Source organism: Colias philodice, chromosome 29 (assembly GCF_061535455.1).
Source record: "Colias philodice isolate Cphi_HAF_F1 chromosome 29, ilColPhil1 Martin Lab GWU primary, whole genome shotgun sequence".
NCBI lineage: Eukaryota > Metazoa > Arthropoda > Insecta > Lepidoptera > Pieridae > Colias > Colias philodice.
In genome coordinates, this window is record NC_143114.1 from 6,382,516 (window position 1) to 6,398,728 (window position 16,213).

General features: G+C 36.5%; 1 protein-coding gene across 2 annotated transcripts in view; it reads right to left on the reverse strand.

Moving 5' to 3' along the window:
* Slik (Sterile20-like kinase) overlaps positions 1-16,213 on the reverse strand; it is a 62,227-nt gene that overhangs the window by 28,415 nt on the left and 17,599 nt on the right. For both annotated transcript variants that reach the window (XM_089713012.1, XM_089713011.1), the window contains exons 2-8: positions 10,418-10,523; positions 7,465-7,590; positions 6,429-6,602; positions 5,529-5,727; positions 4,700-4,830; positions 3,620-3,799; positions 2,845-2,988 (exon numbers count right to left, since the gene is read on the reverse strand). In XM_089713012.1, coding sequence (XP_089569138.1) covers positions 2,845-2,988; positions 3,620-3,799; positions 4,700-4,830; positions 5,529-5,727; positions 6,429-6,602; positions 7,465-7,590; positions 10,418-10,444 — 981 coding nt within the window. In that variant the 5' untranslated portion in view covers positions 10,445-10,523. The remainder of the gene's footprint in view (positions 1-2,844; positions 2,989-3,619; positions 3,800-4,699; positions 4,831-5,528; positions 5,728-6,428; positions 6,603-7,464; positions 7,591-10,417; positions 10,524-16,213) is intronic.

Here is a 16,213-nt window from a genome sequence, read left to right on the forward strand (position 1 = left end):
TTATCTATGTTATTTTTGTATTTTTTCTTAATTAAGAAGCCAACTCCATGGAGTCCTTTAGATTCTCCGGTGTAGCAAAATATATGGTCTTCATCCTCAATAATGCTATTGCCATTTCTCCTGACTTCAGCAAGACCAATGATGTCATATTTTATTTTTTCTAGGGAGTATTTTAACAGTATCATTCTTTGTGGTGATAATAGGGATTTCACATTATATGTGCAGATATAGAGTTTGTGCCATGTTGGAGGGTTATAGTCTAGATCTCTCGCGGTGACAAGCCGTGTTGGGAGATCGAGAGGGGGCGGCGTTACTAATTGCTATTCTGTACTTTGTTTTGAACCAGATGTTTGTGAAGGGATTTTTTCTACAACTGTAAGCGTAGGCTTTTTTAAAATATAGTTATTTAAATTATTATTAGTCTTGTTTATCTTTGTAGGCTGTTTTTGAGTTATTTTATTTGAATTGTTAGAGCAAGTTGCCATTTCAGGGGATTCAGATAAGCTCCTTTTTTTATTTTGGGTTTTGTGAAATTCTGAATGTTGATTTTTATTTTTTAATATAACAACTTTGTCATATTTTATTATAGCATTTTTGCCTTGTTCCCTTAACATCGCTATTTCTCTTTGTAATTCTTTTCGTTTATTGAGCACATCTAATGGAAAGTCTTCTTTTATGTAGTAGGATGAGTTTTCTAACATCTTTTTATTTTTTAGGATTTGTATTTTCATCCCCATAGTAAGTAACGTAATTACAATGGGTCTGACTTTATCGCTTTTAATTCCAAGTCTTCTCACGGATTCAATGTAGTGTTTTTCGCATTTGATGTTAAGTGTGTTGTTTATGATATCTAAAACTTTTTTCTCCAACTCTTGATAGCTTGTTTCTCGCTCTTCGACTCCGAATATTAATATATTTCTTTTCCTCAATGATTTCTCAAAATTGTCAATTTTCTGTTTTTGTGATTCTAATTTTTGTTCGAGTTGTTCATTTTTGGTTTCTAAATGCTTAAATTTCTCATTTATGTTATTATTGATGGTGTCTTTGATGTCTTCTTTCATGGCTAGCATATCGACTTTTTGTTGTCTCATTTCCTCTTGCATAGTTCGCAACATCTCTTTAATTTCGTCCATTTTTATTTTAACGCCCTCTGTTGGTGTATGGCCGAATTATTCGAGAAGGCCAATAACGACCTACGACGTAGTTCTTCAAAGTTCCAATAGATGGCAATCAAACCAAGCCGATAGATGGCGCTTATGATAAATTTGTTCGCTCGGAGATGACTAAGCAATGGATATAATTTTAGGTTATTAAGTTTATAATTTCTCTATTTGAACTCAGTCTCATACGATTAGCCGTTTTTTCTATGCAGGGGGGAATCGCGTAGACCACAAAAAGTAAAGATCGGCACAATATTATTATAGCACCAAAAAAGTTCCTTTGTTGTTATTGATAATTATATCACTTTGTTTGTGTTTATAATCGTTCAAACTTTTATTTGAAACACTGAATTTAAAAGTTTTTAGCACTAATACACTGTGATTTCACTTTATTTTTACTTTTAAATAATATAATTACACTTTGTTTACGGAGCTAATGTTTACGCTGTCAAAGTAGCGCCCTCTCTCCTTTGACTTGACTTATTTATAAAATATTTGTTATTTCTATTCATATAGTAATTTATTAAATGTCCCATTTCTTGAACTTAAATATTTCATTTGCAAAAAGAATAGTTTTTTCATGTCTTATGTTATTCCCTCAGAAGGACCTACTAAAGGCAGTAAAACATTCCTATTCTATTACACACACATACTCACACTTTCGCACACTATGTCCATCGGCCCAAATCATATACTTTTATTTTCTAAATCTTTTACTTTGTATTCTTTCATCATTAGTCACTAAAATTTATTTTGTTAACTTGCCAAATATAATGTAATATATGGAATTTGTAAGGGAAGGCACTGCCTTCTGAGATACAGGTAATTACCTAGTTCAGAAGGCAGAGCAATATTGTAATGTTATATTTGAAGTTGCTAATAATTTTTTTTTTTTATAACTGGAAAGAAATCACTATTTCTGAGGGAAAACGTAACATTTTTAAATACAGAAATGGGGCATTTAACAACTCCCTGCATTTTTTATATACTTCCATTTAAATAATAAATCTTTCATAAGAATTAATAAAATTCACATCCGCATAAAACAAAATACATATTTAATAAATTGGTTAGTTACACACAGTTATATAGATTATATGTATATAGTTAGTATTATTCTAAGCAATAATAGTTTTAGCAATAATTTCACAAATAACCAATGTTTAAATTATTCATATTTAAATTATTTAGTCTACTTAAGTGGATTCTAAATAGCTCAAATATGTTTGTCAATTTAAACACATTTTTTACTTATTTGTTGGTTCAAAGAAACATATAACATTAAACATTAGTTATTCGTATTTATTAAGAGTTATATTTACTCAAATATTTATAAATTTTATGTGGTAAGTACATATTTTTCGTTTTCGTCTTTCGTTTCAAGCAAGTACGTGTTATATTAAATATTCTTATAAATCCACAGTTAAATTGTAAATTATGCTTTCCCAATTAATAATCATATATTTATGTTTGAAAATATACTAAAAGGGATAGTATTAGGATACATCCTACATGCCATACAGCAGGGAGGCACAAAAAATCCAAAAAAAAATGACCTATCCTCCCTCTTTTAAGACACTCAAACTATCATCTTTCCTGCTTTGCCCAGAGGGTCTTTTGCCTATCTCTTCGACCCATGTACCCATAAATCTTTCTCTCTCTTTCATCTCTCTCTCTCTCTCACCTCCGACTCGTCATCAAGCAGCTCCTCCTCGACCACCTCAGCTCGATACTCGAGCAGCAGCTCGCGGAGCGGCTTCGAGTCCAGTTCACCGCTTACGAAGTCATGTTTGAGCAGTTCGCTGGCTGTGGGCCGCTTTTCTGGGTCCTGGAATTGAAAATAAAGGGTAAAATAAGGAAATTTTAATGAAAAAGCCAGCCAGCAGTTGGCCGGAATAACGATAATTTCAAAAGTGTAATGAACAATACAATAGAATCCCTACTAATATCATAAATGCGAAAGTAACTCTGTCTGTCTGTCTGTTACGTTTTCCCGCTTAAAACTCAACCAATTTTGATGAAATTTGGCACAGACAATCTTTAGACCCTGAGAAAGAACATAGGCTACCTTTTATCAAAACACCACGCGGGCGAAGTCGCGGGCGAAAGCTAGTAATTAATAATAATTATTATTATTTATTATTGTACAGAACGCAACAGTGAAGTATTTCACATAATGTCAATATTCAAATGTCACCTTATTCAATTCTTGGTCACGCCGATTTTCTGAAGACATTGTTGCCGAACACACGTGTCAGAAGTGAAACTTCTTTCGCAAAATTCAAAGATACCAAAATCGTCGCCTTACTCCTTGACGTGGCGGTATTGCCGTGACCTTGAAATTTTCCCTTCAAAAACAAGCCCACCTTGCGATAAGGCCGCCTTTTTGTACGTTTTCTGTTGTCTGTGTTTTTGTTATTATTTTGTTTCTAGTGCAAATAAAGTATTTATTCATTCACCTTGACCAGCGCCTTCGATATGAAGTCGTTGAAGTGCTTGCTCCACCTGCTCGGCTGGTCCAGCGCTGGGGGCTCGCTCTTCTGTATCTTGAGCAGCACACGCATTGGAGTCATCTCGTGGTTGGGCGGCTCCATTTGCGCGAACTCGATCAGCGTGATGCCCAGCGACCAGATGTCCACCTGGACACGTAAAATATAAATAAATTTACATATAATTTTTATTGAATAAATATTTTTTTGAAGTGAAAACTTCTTTAGCGGCGTTGAGCATTTTTTCTGTAATGGGTATAAAATCTTAAACTCGCGTCAGGACACGTGACCTGATCGAAAAAGCGTAAGACGGATACCATTCCAAAATATCAAACATGCTCAACGTTAATAATCAAGTTTTCACTTCTGCCGGCACTCCCCCAGTGCAACCCGTCTTTTTTTTTTTTAATCTTTGACATTTGAAATAACAATAATTCCGACACAGACAAATTTTGGTGAAAAACTGGGGTGTATCATAAAGAATAGATTTAAAATCCCCATCGACATATTGTATGAACAAAAATTTTCCTCGAAAACTGTAAATTATTTCAAAAAAAAAAGCCTCAATATCAAATACCAGTTCTTGTAATTCTCTACAAAGTCTCCATGACTTTTATAAACCAAAAATAATAATTAATGAATTGACATTATAGTGGACATATAATAATTTTATTACTAAAATTTTGATATGTATCAAGATTGACTGCTGTGTGGCATAAAATTGTTTCATGTAACAAAAAATATATTTGTACGCTCAACTACGAGCAGAATGTTTTTGAAGAAGTGAAACTTCTTTATCGGGGTAGGAAAAAAATTTTGTGTAACATCTTTTCGTTACGCGTGACATTTTTCCGTTACGCGCCATCATTTTCTTATCCCTACCACGCGTGATTCGACGTATTTCTGTAAAGTTGCATATGGTAAATTATTTTTTGAAAAATAAGGTCATAAAGAAGTTTCACTTCTTACGTGTGTACACTAGTACACGCACACATTTTTTTTATAATTTTTTCTACTATATTCCGCAAATCATTTGAATTTTAATCTAACCTTAAAATCGTACGGGTTGTCACGGAACGTCTCGCACAGCACGACCTCGGGCGCCATCCAGTACGGCGTGCCTATGAACGTGTCGTGTTTCTGCAGCGTCGATTTGTTCTTAGCGGACACGCCGAAGTCAGCTGCAAAATATGTAAATATTTAGAACGAGAAACAAAGAATAACACGTATGTATAGAGAATAAACGTTGAAACTCGAAATTTAATAAGTCACGCTGAATATTGTTGGAGTGTGTAAACGTGTAGCATAACAAACACACACAATATTGTAATCTGTCAAAGGTGACGTTTGACGTTTGTGGAGCTTGACATAATATGATGTAAGACTTAATTATTAATCGTCCATTCGCATTTCGTAAGCTGTACTCGCTAGTCGCCGAATAAATCACCTTAATTCTCATGCATGTTTTATTTTTCGCCCTAAACCCATCAGGTTATGGGCCCAGCACGCTTTCACTGCGCTCTATCTATCGCTATGAGATACAATATATCATGCAGTTTGATGCACGCAGTTAAACATGGTATGTTGCACGAAGTGTCACGCGGTATGTTGCATGTAGTGTCACGCGGTATGTTGCATGTAGTGTCACGCGGTATGTTGCATGTAGTGTCACGCGGTATGTTGCATGTAGTGTCACGCGGTATGTTGCATGTAATGTCACGCGGTATGTTGCACAAGTGCCACGCGGTATGTTGCATGTAGTGTCACGCGGTATGTTGCATGTAGTGTCACGCGGTATGTTGCATGTAGTGTCACGCGGTATGTTGCATGTAGCGTCACGCGGTATGTTGCACGAAGTATGTTGCATTGTTGCACTCACCCAGCTTGACGCCGCCCGCCATGGTGGCGAGCACGTTGCCCGCCTTCAGGTCGCGGTGTATGACGCGGCGCGAGTGCAGGAACTCGAGGCCGGCGCACATCTCGCGGCACACGTACGCGATCTGCCGCTCGCTCAGCCCCTTCTCCAGCTCCGACATGACTGAGTCCAGCGCGCCGCCGTCGCAGTACTCGAGCAGCATCTGCAATCAATCAATCAATATTTCAGAACAATTTTCACACACGGCCACGATCTGATCCCATACTAAGCTTTCGCTTGTGTTATGGTTACCTACTGGTTGTTCTATCACGTCGGGCGCCATCTTGTCGCTGTAAATTGAGGTTATAATTACGTGTACTATAAATAAAGTATCTAGTGTTTCCTTGTGTTTGATTTTACGAGTTTTTACATTTTTACATTTATAAATATTCCAGGACAATTTTCACACACGGCACGATCTGATCCCATACTAAGCTTTCACTTGTGTTCTGTCAGATATTATTGCCCTCTAGTTTATGTCACATATTTATGCTTTTTGTGAGGAATCAATGTAAAATACAGAAATATAAAATTGTGTTAGATATTATTGCCTCCTAGGTGACGTCACATATTTATGCTTCGAGAGGTTATCACAATTATTTGCTGTACATTTTCATCACATAATTTTTATGCCACTTTATTATGGCTGCCTACTAATGTCAGATATTTTTGCTGTATACGGGCAAACATATATTATTGAACCCGTTCTTATGACAGATATTTTTGCTAACCTGCAAATGGTAATATATTTATGCTTATGACTGTACGTCGCTCAGCCGTTAACTGCTCGAGCAGTCCGTGTACGGCCGCTCTTAACCAGCGAACAGCACAATAAGGAACTTCGTTCCAAGTCTTCACACTCACCCACAGCTTGTTGTCCACGAAGTACGCCTCGTGCAGCCCGACCACGTTCGGGTGTCGGCACTCCGACAGTATGTCAATCTCGACAGTGAAATCGGCGAGATCGTCCTCGTTGTCGAGCACGCACATCTTCGCCGCGGCCAGCTGGCCGGTGGTCTTGTGTTGCGCTTTGTAGACCTGCAAACACAAATTATGGATTTATTTAATACTAGTTTTCCACCCGCGGCTTCGCTCGCGCAGTCAAAGAAAAACCCGCATAGTTCCCATTCCCGTGGGATTTCCGGGATTGCGTCATTTTCCCGGGATAAAAAGTAGACTATGCCCTTTCTCGGGTATCAAAATATCTCCATACCAAATTTCATGAAAATTGGTTCAGTAGTTTAGGCGTGATTGAGTAACAGACAGACAGACAGAGTTACTTTCGCATTTATAATATTAGTATAGAAGTATAGATTTATTGCACCAAAGACGCCAACAAATATACAGTTACATTCATGGCAAACATCTTTTAAGCAACAAAGACAAATCAACGTGTTGAGTTGCTGGTCATATCGTAGTGTTGCAGAATTAATAACGGAATGTTGAAAAGTTCTTGCCGAAGAGCGACAATATTTATGCGAAATTATAATTAGCAATTAAAATTCGAAATAAAAATTTTAAAATCTTTCCTTCAATCTAGCCTAACCTAACTAGGCTTCTGTAATAAATCCTGTTCAAATATATAATACAAATATTCAACTCCTGTTTTTGGGGATACACTTCATCAAAAAGTAACTTTCTTGCTCCCTAAATACCACTTCAATAATACCTAATTTATTTTTTACTATATGAGGGTAGTTTACAAAGCCAATAACAATAACACAGGGTTTTAAACATTAAGAGGGTACTTTACAAAGCCAATCAAAATCACGCAAGGATTTTAATTTTAAGAGGGTACTTTACAAGGCCAATCATAATCACACAAGGATTTTAATTTTAAGAGGCCAATCATAATCACGCAAGATGTTTTACTAAAAGAGGGTAGTTTACAATACAATACCTTGCCGAATGCTCCATCGCCGAGCTCGCCGATCATATCCCAATTATCATTGGGGTCGCTGTTGTCGCGAATGTTGCTGAACACTTTTTTCTTTTTCGCATCGTTGCCGCTGCCGAGGTGCAGCACCTGTAATGTTATCATCACCATATTTATAATCTTCATCATCAGCCAATATAATCTACATTCTACTTAATTTGATCCCACTGTATTTTACACAACGTATTAAAGTGAAACTTTTATTACATCGTCTCAAACTTTTTGGTCTGTGTAGCGCATGTCGCGTGACGGTCGGCTGCCGAGTAGGTATAAAGCAGTGTTCGGAGTTATTATCGTACAAATACGATAATTTTGTGCCTAAGTTTCACTTTTACCGTGGTTTCATAAAACCACACAACATTTTTTTCTTTATTGTATTTATATGTATTTGTAAGTGAAAGTGAATTGGAGTAACATAAAGATATTGTCATTGTCTTATAACAGTTATTTATTGCAAAAAATATTATACACAAAGAAATAAAACTTGATGTGACTGTACAAAAACCCGGTTGATTATTTTTTTATATATAGTTTTCCCGTTATGTATGTGTTATGATCTATTATAAAAACAATGTCTCATGTGTATTGGTCCAACTCAAGGGTTCAGGCCCAACTTCCATAGTAAAATGCCCATTCTCCTTTATTTGAGCTTTTCTTGATACTAGTTTTACTTTATAGTAAACTAGATTTCCGCCCGCGGCTTCGCCCGCGTTTTCAAAGAAAAACTCGCATAGTTCCCGTTCGCGTGGAATTTCTGGGATAAAACCAATCCTATGTGTTAATCCAAGTTACCCTCTATATGTGTGCTAAATTTCATTGTAATCGGTTCAGTAGTATTTGCGTGCAAGAGTAACAAACACAAACACACACACACACATACACATCCTCACAAACTTTTGCATTTACAATATCAGTAGGACTTCTTAGCTATTCGTGACAACATTTCTCAATTTTTACAGAAACGGCTCAATCGATATTGATTTCGTGTTTAAGAGATATAAAATTTAACGTTATGTGAAGTCAGTTCATACTTATGTAACTTTCATTACTTCAGCTTAAGTTTTACTACATAATCTATAATAAAAAAATCTCGTGTCACTGTTTTATTGTTATATAGTTACTCCTCGGAAACGGCTTGACCGATTTTTATTAAATTTTTAATGTTACATATTTGTTGGTACGTCTGTGAATACGTCGTAATTTATATACCCCATAATGATTAATCTCTTGAAATAAGTGAAACTTCTGATTTTCTTAATCAGTTCCATATCAGTCCATAGGCCCACAGCAAAATGTTGGTATGTATAACATAATACAGTATGTAAATTTATAGTAAACACTTGTAGGTTAGGAAATTATATTTACACTAGCTTTCCGCCCGTGGCTTCGCCCGCGTTTTCAAAGAAAAACCCGTTCCCGTAGGATTTCCGGGATAAAACCTATCCTATGTCCTTTCTCGGGTATCAAAATATCTCTATACCAAATTTCATGCAAATTGGTTCAGTAGTTAGGCGTGATTGAGTAACAGACAGACAGACAGAGTTACTTTCGCATTTATAATATTAGTATGGATAACCTTTGTACCATGGTCATAATATATTTTATGAACCTACTTATAAAGTATACTAGCGGTCCGCCCCGGCTTCGCCCGTGGTACATATTTACGTTTTCTCTACATAAAAACCATCCTCGTACTTCAAGGAATATAATAAAAAAAGAATTATCGAAATCGATTCAGCCGTTCTCGAGTTATGCGCTTACCAACACATTTTGCGATTCATTTTTATATATAAAGAAGATATGTACTATGTAGTATATATTTGTACCATAAATCGATTTTTGAAATATCTTCTTACTAAATATAGGATAGTTTTCTAAGAATGCGCAAAATTGCAAAGAATTTTTAGATGAAGATTTAATAAAAAATTGCCTGCCGTTATAAAAAAAAAAAATATCCCCTACATATCATCATACTTACAACAATTTTTACCATCGTTAAATTGGATAGCATACTTTAATATTATAAATGCGAAAGTAACTCTGTCTGTCTGTCTGTTTCTCAATCACGCCTAAACTACTGAACCAATTTGCATGAAATTTGGTATGGAGATATTTTGATACCCGAGAAAGGACATAGGCTACCTTTTTTTGCGAAATATGTACCACGAGCGAAGCCGGGGCGGACCACTAGTAGTATATAAACAGTAAAGCAAAATAAGAAGATTTAGAAAAGCATATTTTATACATTAATGTTATTCATTGTTTATCAAAATAATCTAAACAAAGTTATCTTAAGTAGTTCTAGCGACACAGTGAAAGTATTTCGAATCTTTATCACGCCACGTCCGACATAAGTGGAGCGTCAGTGAAAAATGTTGCAAAATTTTGTAAAATATTACTTTTGAGAACAGACGAAGTTGCTTTGGTTAGCTATCTATACAAAAAAATTGGAGTGTCGGTTTGCAGTATTGAAAGAACAGCTTATTATCAAATGCATATGCATATGTATGTATACTCGGAACATTTTTGTTTCTTCCGGCTAATCTCTGGAACGGCTGGACCGATTTTGACTGGCAGATAGCTGATGTAATAAACGTTATTATCATAACTTTGGTTTGAATCAACATAAAGTGAAGTCCCTAGTGGGGTAAGGGGCAGATGCACTGTACATCTGTTTCACTGATCGAATTTCTTTAGGAACGGGAGTAGGTGATCAGCCTTCTATGTCCTGCCAGACCGTGAATTTTTTTTCTTCATCTCCACCGGGAATCGAACCCAGTACCCCTAGGTTCTACGCTCACGCGTCAACCACTGTACCAAGGAGGCGTCGACATACATGTATTTAAATATTTTATTGTGTATGCAATAACCATTATCATTGTTACATCATTTTATCTAAACACCCATAAGATCATACCTTCTTGAGATTATTAAAAAAAGACATGTTGACCGATGCGCGTCGTTGCGACGCGCGCGCACCTCACCCGTCCTTGCCCATCGTGGTACCGCGCCGCTGCATGAGTCTGTAAACAAGGAAAAATAATTAAATATCCTACTAGAATTAATAACAATATTGAACACACCTAGTTACACCTATAAATTTTTTACTAAGCTAAATATCTACTTTAAATAAGGGGCGTCTATTAATAATTAAGTGTCAGTGTTATCTACTATATAAAAATAAGTCGGGTTTTCCTTCCTGACGCTATAACTCCAGAACGCACGAACCGATTTATACGGTTTTGCATTCGTTGGAAAGGTCTCGGGCTCCGTGAGGTTTATAGCAAAGAAAAGATGTCTTCGGTGGCGAAACGGAGTTCGCCGGGTTTGCTAGTACATATTTATATATATTGCTTACTATTGTTTACGACCGGGACCGTAAGAATATTTAAAAGTTACCATGTAACAATCATAGTTTAAAGAAAGTTATGTTACTTACAACACTTATCATTCAAAAATGGTTGAACTCATTTTTATAATGTTTAGTTTGTTGGATATAATATCTCCATTAGGATGAAGATAGTAACGCGGTTAAATAAATCTGAAACTAACAAAAAGAAAGCCCACCAGGTGCAACCGGGGCGAGCGGCTAGTTAACTATAGCAAACAAACGCAAAATTCATTTCCTGGCACCACACCCAAATTTATATTGCAATATCAATAGCTATTGCATTTATTCACACACATTCCATAAACAGTTGTAATACATATTATAACAAACAAAATTCCTGCGCTATCGCAATGAAGTGTTTTCGACACTTCTACAGACACACATAGATAAAAAAGTGAAGTCCCATGTCCCCTAGTGGGGTAAGGGGCAGATGTCATCTGTTTCACTGATCGATTTTCTTTAGGGACAAGTAGGTGATCAGCCTTCTGTGTCCTACCAGACCGAGACATTATTTTTTTCTTCGTCTCCACCGGGAATCGAACCCAGGACCCCTTGGTGTTACGCTCACGCGTCAACCACTGTACCGAAGAGGCGGTTACAGACATACATAGATACACAATTTTCAAATATTACCCATCTATCAAAGACTGTTTGCTACTCCAGCCAAAGATTGGTCAAGTTTAGTTCGAAACAACGTTGATCCTCGAATGTATATTTAAACCTATGGATTTGGAAGAATTAATTCTACATTTCAAACTACATTGAAACAGGATCCCTGCTTCATAAAGCTCATCTACTTTCACCCTATCATATACATTTGGCATAAAATTTGAAAAATTGTCTATTTTATTTAATAAGAACACAAAAAACGTGCGAAAGCGCAGTAGCAGGGTACTATATAACCGACATTTAAGCCATAAAGAGCCCCCATTCATAACCCAACCTAACCCATACAGTCCTCCCATCCTAAACGCAACTTAACGTCTAACGTGCGCCTGCGCAGCACCAGCATACTATCGGCGATAGTGTCACATTTAAGCATCTAGATAACGGTCATAAAAACCATGCAAAAGCCCCTATTCACACCTTTACCTGACCCATACCTATCCTGCCATCCTAAACGCATCTCCAAAACGTCAAACGTGCGCCGGCGCAGAACCAGGCCACTATCGGCGATAGTGTCATACGTTAGAATCTAGATAGTCGATATACACACAATAAAAAGAACCCTATTCACAAACCACCCTTACTATACCTATCCTACCAAAACGCATCTCCAAAACGTCAAACGTGCGCCTAACCAGAACCAGGCCACTATCGGCGATAGTGTCATACGTTAGAATCTAGATAGTCGATATACACACAATAAAAAGAACCCTATTCACAAACCACCCTTACCTATACCTATCCTACCAAAACGCATCTCCAAAACGTCAAACGTGCGCCTACCGAGAACCAGGCCACTATCGGCGATGTGAATCTAGATAAGTACAAATACATCACGTAGGTATGCGGTGATAGCGAGTGATATGATAGTCAAACTGATAGGCTGAGGAATAGTTTGTGTGAATTGAATTGTAATAAAAACAATCGTTTGTCCTACATTTAGGATAATAATAAAATACATGTCTGAATACTTCGACTGTGACTTCGCCCGCGTAGTAAAATAAATTATTTGTCCTACATACAACAAACTTTTTTTTCATATACATATATGTATATGAAAAGTAGCTATTCGACCGTGGCTTTGCCTGCGTATTCAAGAGACAATCGCACGGGAATTCAGTTTCATCGCAGTAAAAAGTAGTCTATATTGCTGTCAACTCTTCTAACTATCTCCAGACACAAGAAACCATATAAAATAGCTCCGTTGCGACGGGCAAGAGAGACAAACAAACACACATTCATATTTACCATATATCATAGTAAGGAATACTAGGATTCAACTAGGATTTATACCATGATACTATAATAATTATATAGAGGAATGAATTTCATGAATTAGAAATTTCATGATCAAATCAGTACAAATGCCCGAAGACTACAAATATGTATTAAAAATATTAATTTTAACATAGATAAAATACAAAATTCCACATTTCCCATACAGTACACCGGCAATGATTCATCATTGCGGTATCACCACCAAGTTTCCGCTGACAGTTGATAATTATTGTAAACCAAATTGCGATATGCGCCCGCGCACCACAGCTGCAGCGCCTCGCCCGACCAGGGCCCTTCCGGCCCAAGCGACAGACCAAGCCGAGGTTCGAGATCTCCATCAAGGGGGGACGCCCTTGCGCTACCTATGTCGCTACCAGGGTGAACCTTCTGTTCACCCACGCGTCCGCGTTAAAATGAATATAAGCCCTTCTGGCTAACATCGAGATACACCACACAAAAAAAAAGCGCCACAGCGCATGATGTAGTATTTATTTGGTTTTCACATAATATGTTTTAATTAACGAAGCTGTTAACATTTTCCTATCAAAACAAATATAATCACATCAATCGGTTTAGAACCCACGGATGGTCATTGTGGTCAATAACACAGTCACTGCCATGGCCTTACTTAGTTAAGTCATTTTATAATACAGTAGAGAAAATATTATAATTTGCATTAAGTAGTACCTAATTTATTATTCATAATTATTTTATGAAAATGGTCCATTCGTAAAGCATATTAATAACCAAAGTAATTGTCGCATTTTATGATATGCGTGATTAATAAGTAACTTAGGTATTTGGTAAATCAATTATGAATTTTATATTATTTATTTTCTATAGATAGCAGTATATATATTATTTTCTATAGTACAATGATGTAACCCGACGACCGACGCTATCTAATACTAAGGGAAATTTTCGATGCTAATAGCATATCTATGTTACATTTTTCGAATTATGTACTGAAGATCCTTATTCATCATTTCTGTTCACTTCATAATCCGCCTTACGTTTCCTTTTTCAAACCCACCACATCCCAAAAAAATCCTTACACCTCTACGTACTAGGTAACTCCTTTATTTCCAAATATAAACCTATACAACACATAATAATCAAACCAAACCACACACTTGCTATCTCGCAAAGTCAACATACGTGCCGTCAGAGGCAAGGACGCGACGGAACGGAGGTCGCCGTGCGGTTACGGATTGCGATATCGCGAATTTATAATTATATTGATCGTATTAAATGTTTGTGTTTTTGCAGTGAACTTTTTTTAATGTGCTTAGATCATGCTGTACATAGTAATATACTTTTGAACTGAAACTTCTTTAGGCGCGTTGAGAGTAAAATTTTAAGGTCGCGTCATAGTACCGCCACGTCATGGAGTAAGGCGACGATTTTGGTATTATTGAATCCTGTCAAAGAAGTTTCACTTCTGAAACGTTCTGCTCGTTTGTAAATATTGACTTTAAATATAAAAAATATGGAAATAGATAGATTAGATTTTGGCTAGAAGAATGACAGAAAAACCTAACTACTAATGTATTGTTTTTGGCAATATCTCGAAATAAATGCACTTTAAAAGAAAGTATTTTATTTGTCTCTATTTGTTTTCTTATACCTGCTAAACTACTCAACCTGTATAAAATATGGATATTATTCTCATAGTTACAATAAATAAAAATAGAAGAACACAAACACAGTATATGAAATGCATCCCGCCCCGCACTTATTCTTATAAATACTTACACAGAAAAAAACAAAACGCATTATTTATTATTATGTATTGACCAATTATATCACTGTTCATACGATTAGTCAGTCGACGGCAAAATATTAAAATCTAAATATACACGTGACATCATCCTGTTGTTTAGATGATGTTTACGTTCACAAGCATAGCGGAGAGTGGATAAATCATTATATTCCATAATCTATGGCGACTTTTATGAGGGAACGTAGCCTGTTTAAATTTAACAACAGCAATAAAACTAAAAATAAATACAAAATTTACTAAAATATTACAATAACGCATCACCAACCCGTATTTGGCCAGCGTGATTGGTGGATTAAGGCCGAAACCCGCATGTAAGAAGCCTCATTGGCCCTGTATTAAAAAGATAACCTATTTATTTGTTTGTTACTAGCTTACCGCCCGCGGCTTCACCCGCTTTGTCTAAAACCTAATAAATTATATACTAAAACCTTCCTCTTGAATCACTCTATCTATTAAAAAAAACCGCATCAAAATCCGTTGCGTAGTTTTAAAGATTTAAGCATACAAAGGGACATAGGGACAGTTATGGTGGACAGACAGGGACTATGTAGTGATACAATACATAACATAGTATTAAAAAAAATGAAAACACGCTAATGGTCCGGGAGCCAGCAGCAGATTTTATGACCAAGTTCCTCTCAAGCGGTAATTAGTAAAATGCATCAAAGTATAGTATTATGAAGCCTCGTGAACGTCAGCTGGAGCTCGGTTGGGGGGAAGAGCGGTTGTAGCCTCCCGTATCAGCTGACGGTTTTTCCACCAAGATACAGCCAGCTGACATATATATTTATCCACAGTTACATATAAGCTATCATCAGGTAAATTTTTGTTTGAGAGGAAATAACGGAAAATAAATTTTTCTTTAAATTTAACTTTCATGTTCGAGACACCAGCTGACGTATAATACACCATGTTGTAACCAGCTGACTATTTTTTTTCGTTGAGATATTGGGTTAGCTACAATTTGACAAATTTTTAGCTGAGAGGAAATGTATTTTTTTTCCTATGTGCGTGGGAGGCTACAACCGCTCACCCCCCCAACCGAGCGCCAGCTGACGTTCACGAGGCTTTATAATACTATACTCTCATGCGTCTGACGAATTATCTCTTGAGAGGAAATAATGAACCAAATTTGCACCTGGCTCCCTAACCATAAAGCTCGTGAAATTATTGTATTTTCACCGATCTTTGATAAGACTATAAAGTTTGAATTAAATCTGTCTGTTTAATATGAGTCAAAATAAGTCTAAAAGATCTTATTTTCCAACATACAGTTGAAGCTAATAAAAGCGTGTTAAAAAATTGATTAAATTATTCAAAATCGCTCCGCCCATCACAGTGACCTACATAAGAAATGCAGCCTGAATGCTAAGCAGTGAGTGCGTACATGATATCCCCTCGTCAATTAACACGCTGCAGTCCCGCGAGAGCTCATCAAGATTGTCGAGTGTTCATCAACTAAGCAGTAAGCTACAATAAGTAAAGAGATGGTAACGAGTCACATTGTGACATTCATTTCATGAAAACGAAAGTTCTGTGTGTTTTTGCACTTTTGCGCCTGTCTTTCAAGCCTACACTAAATTGTAAATGAACAA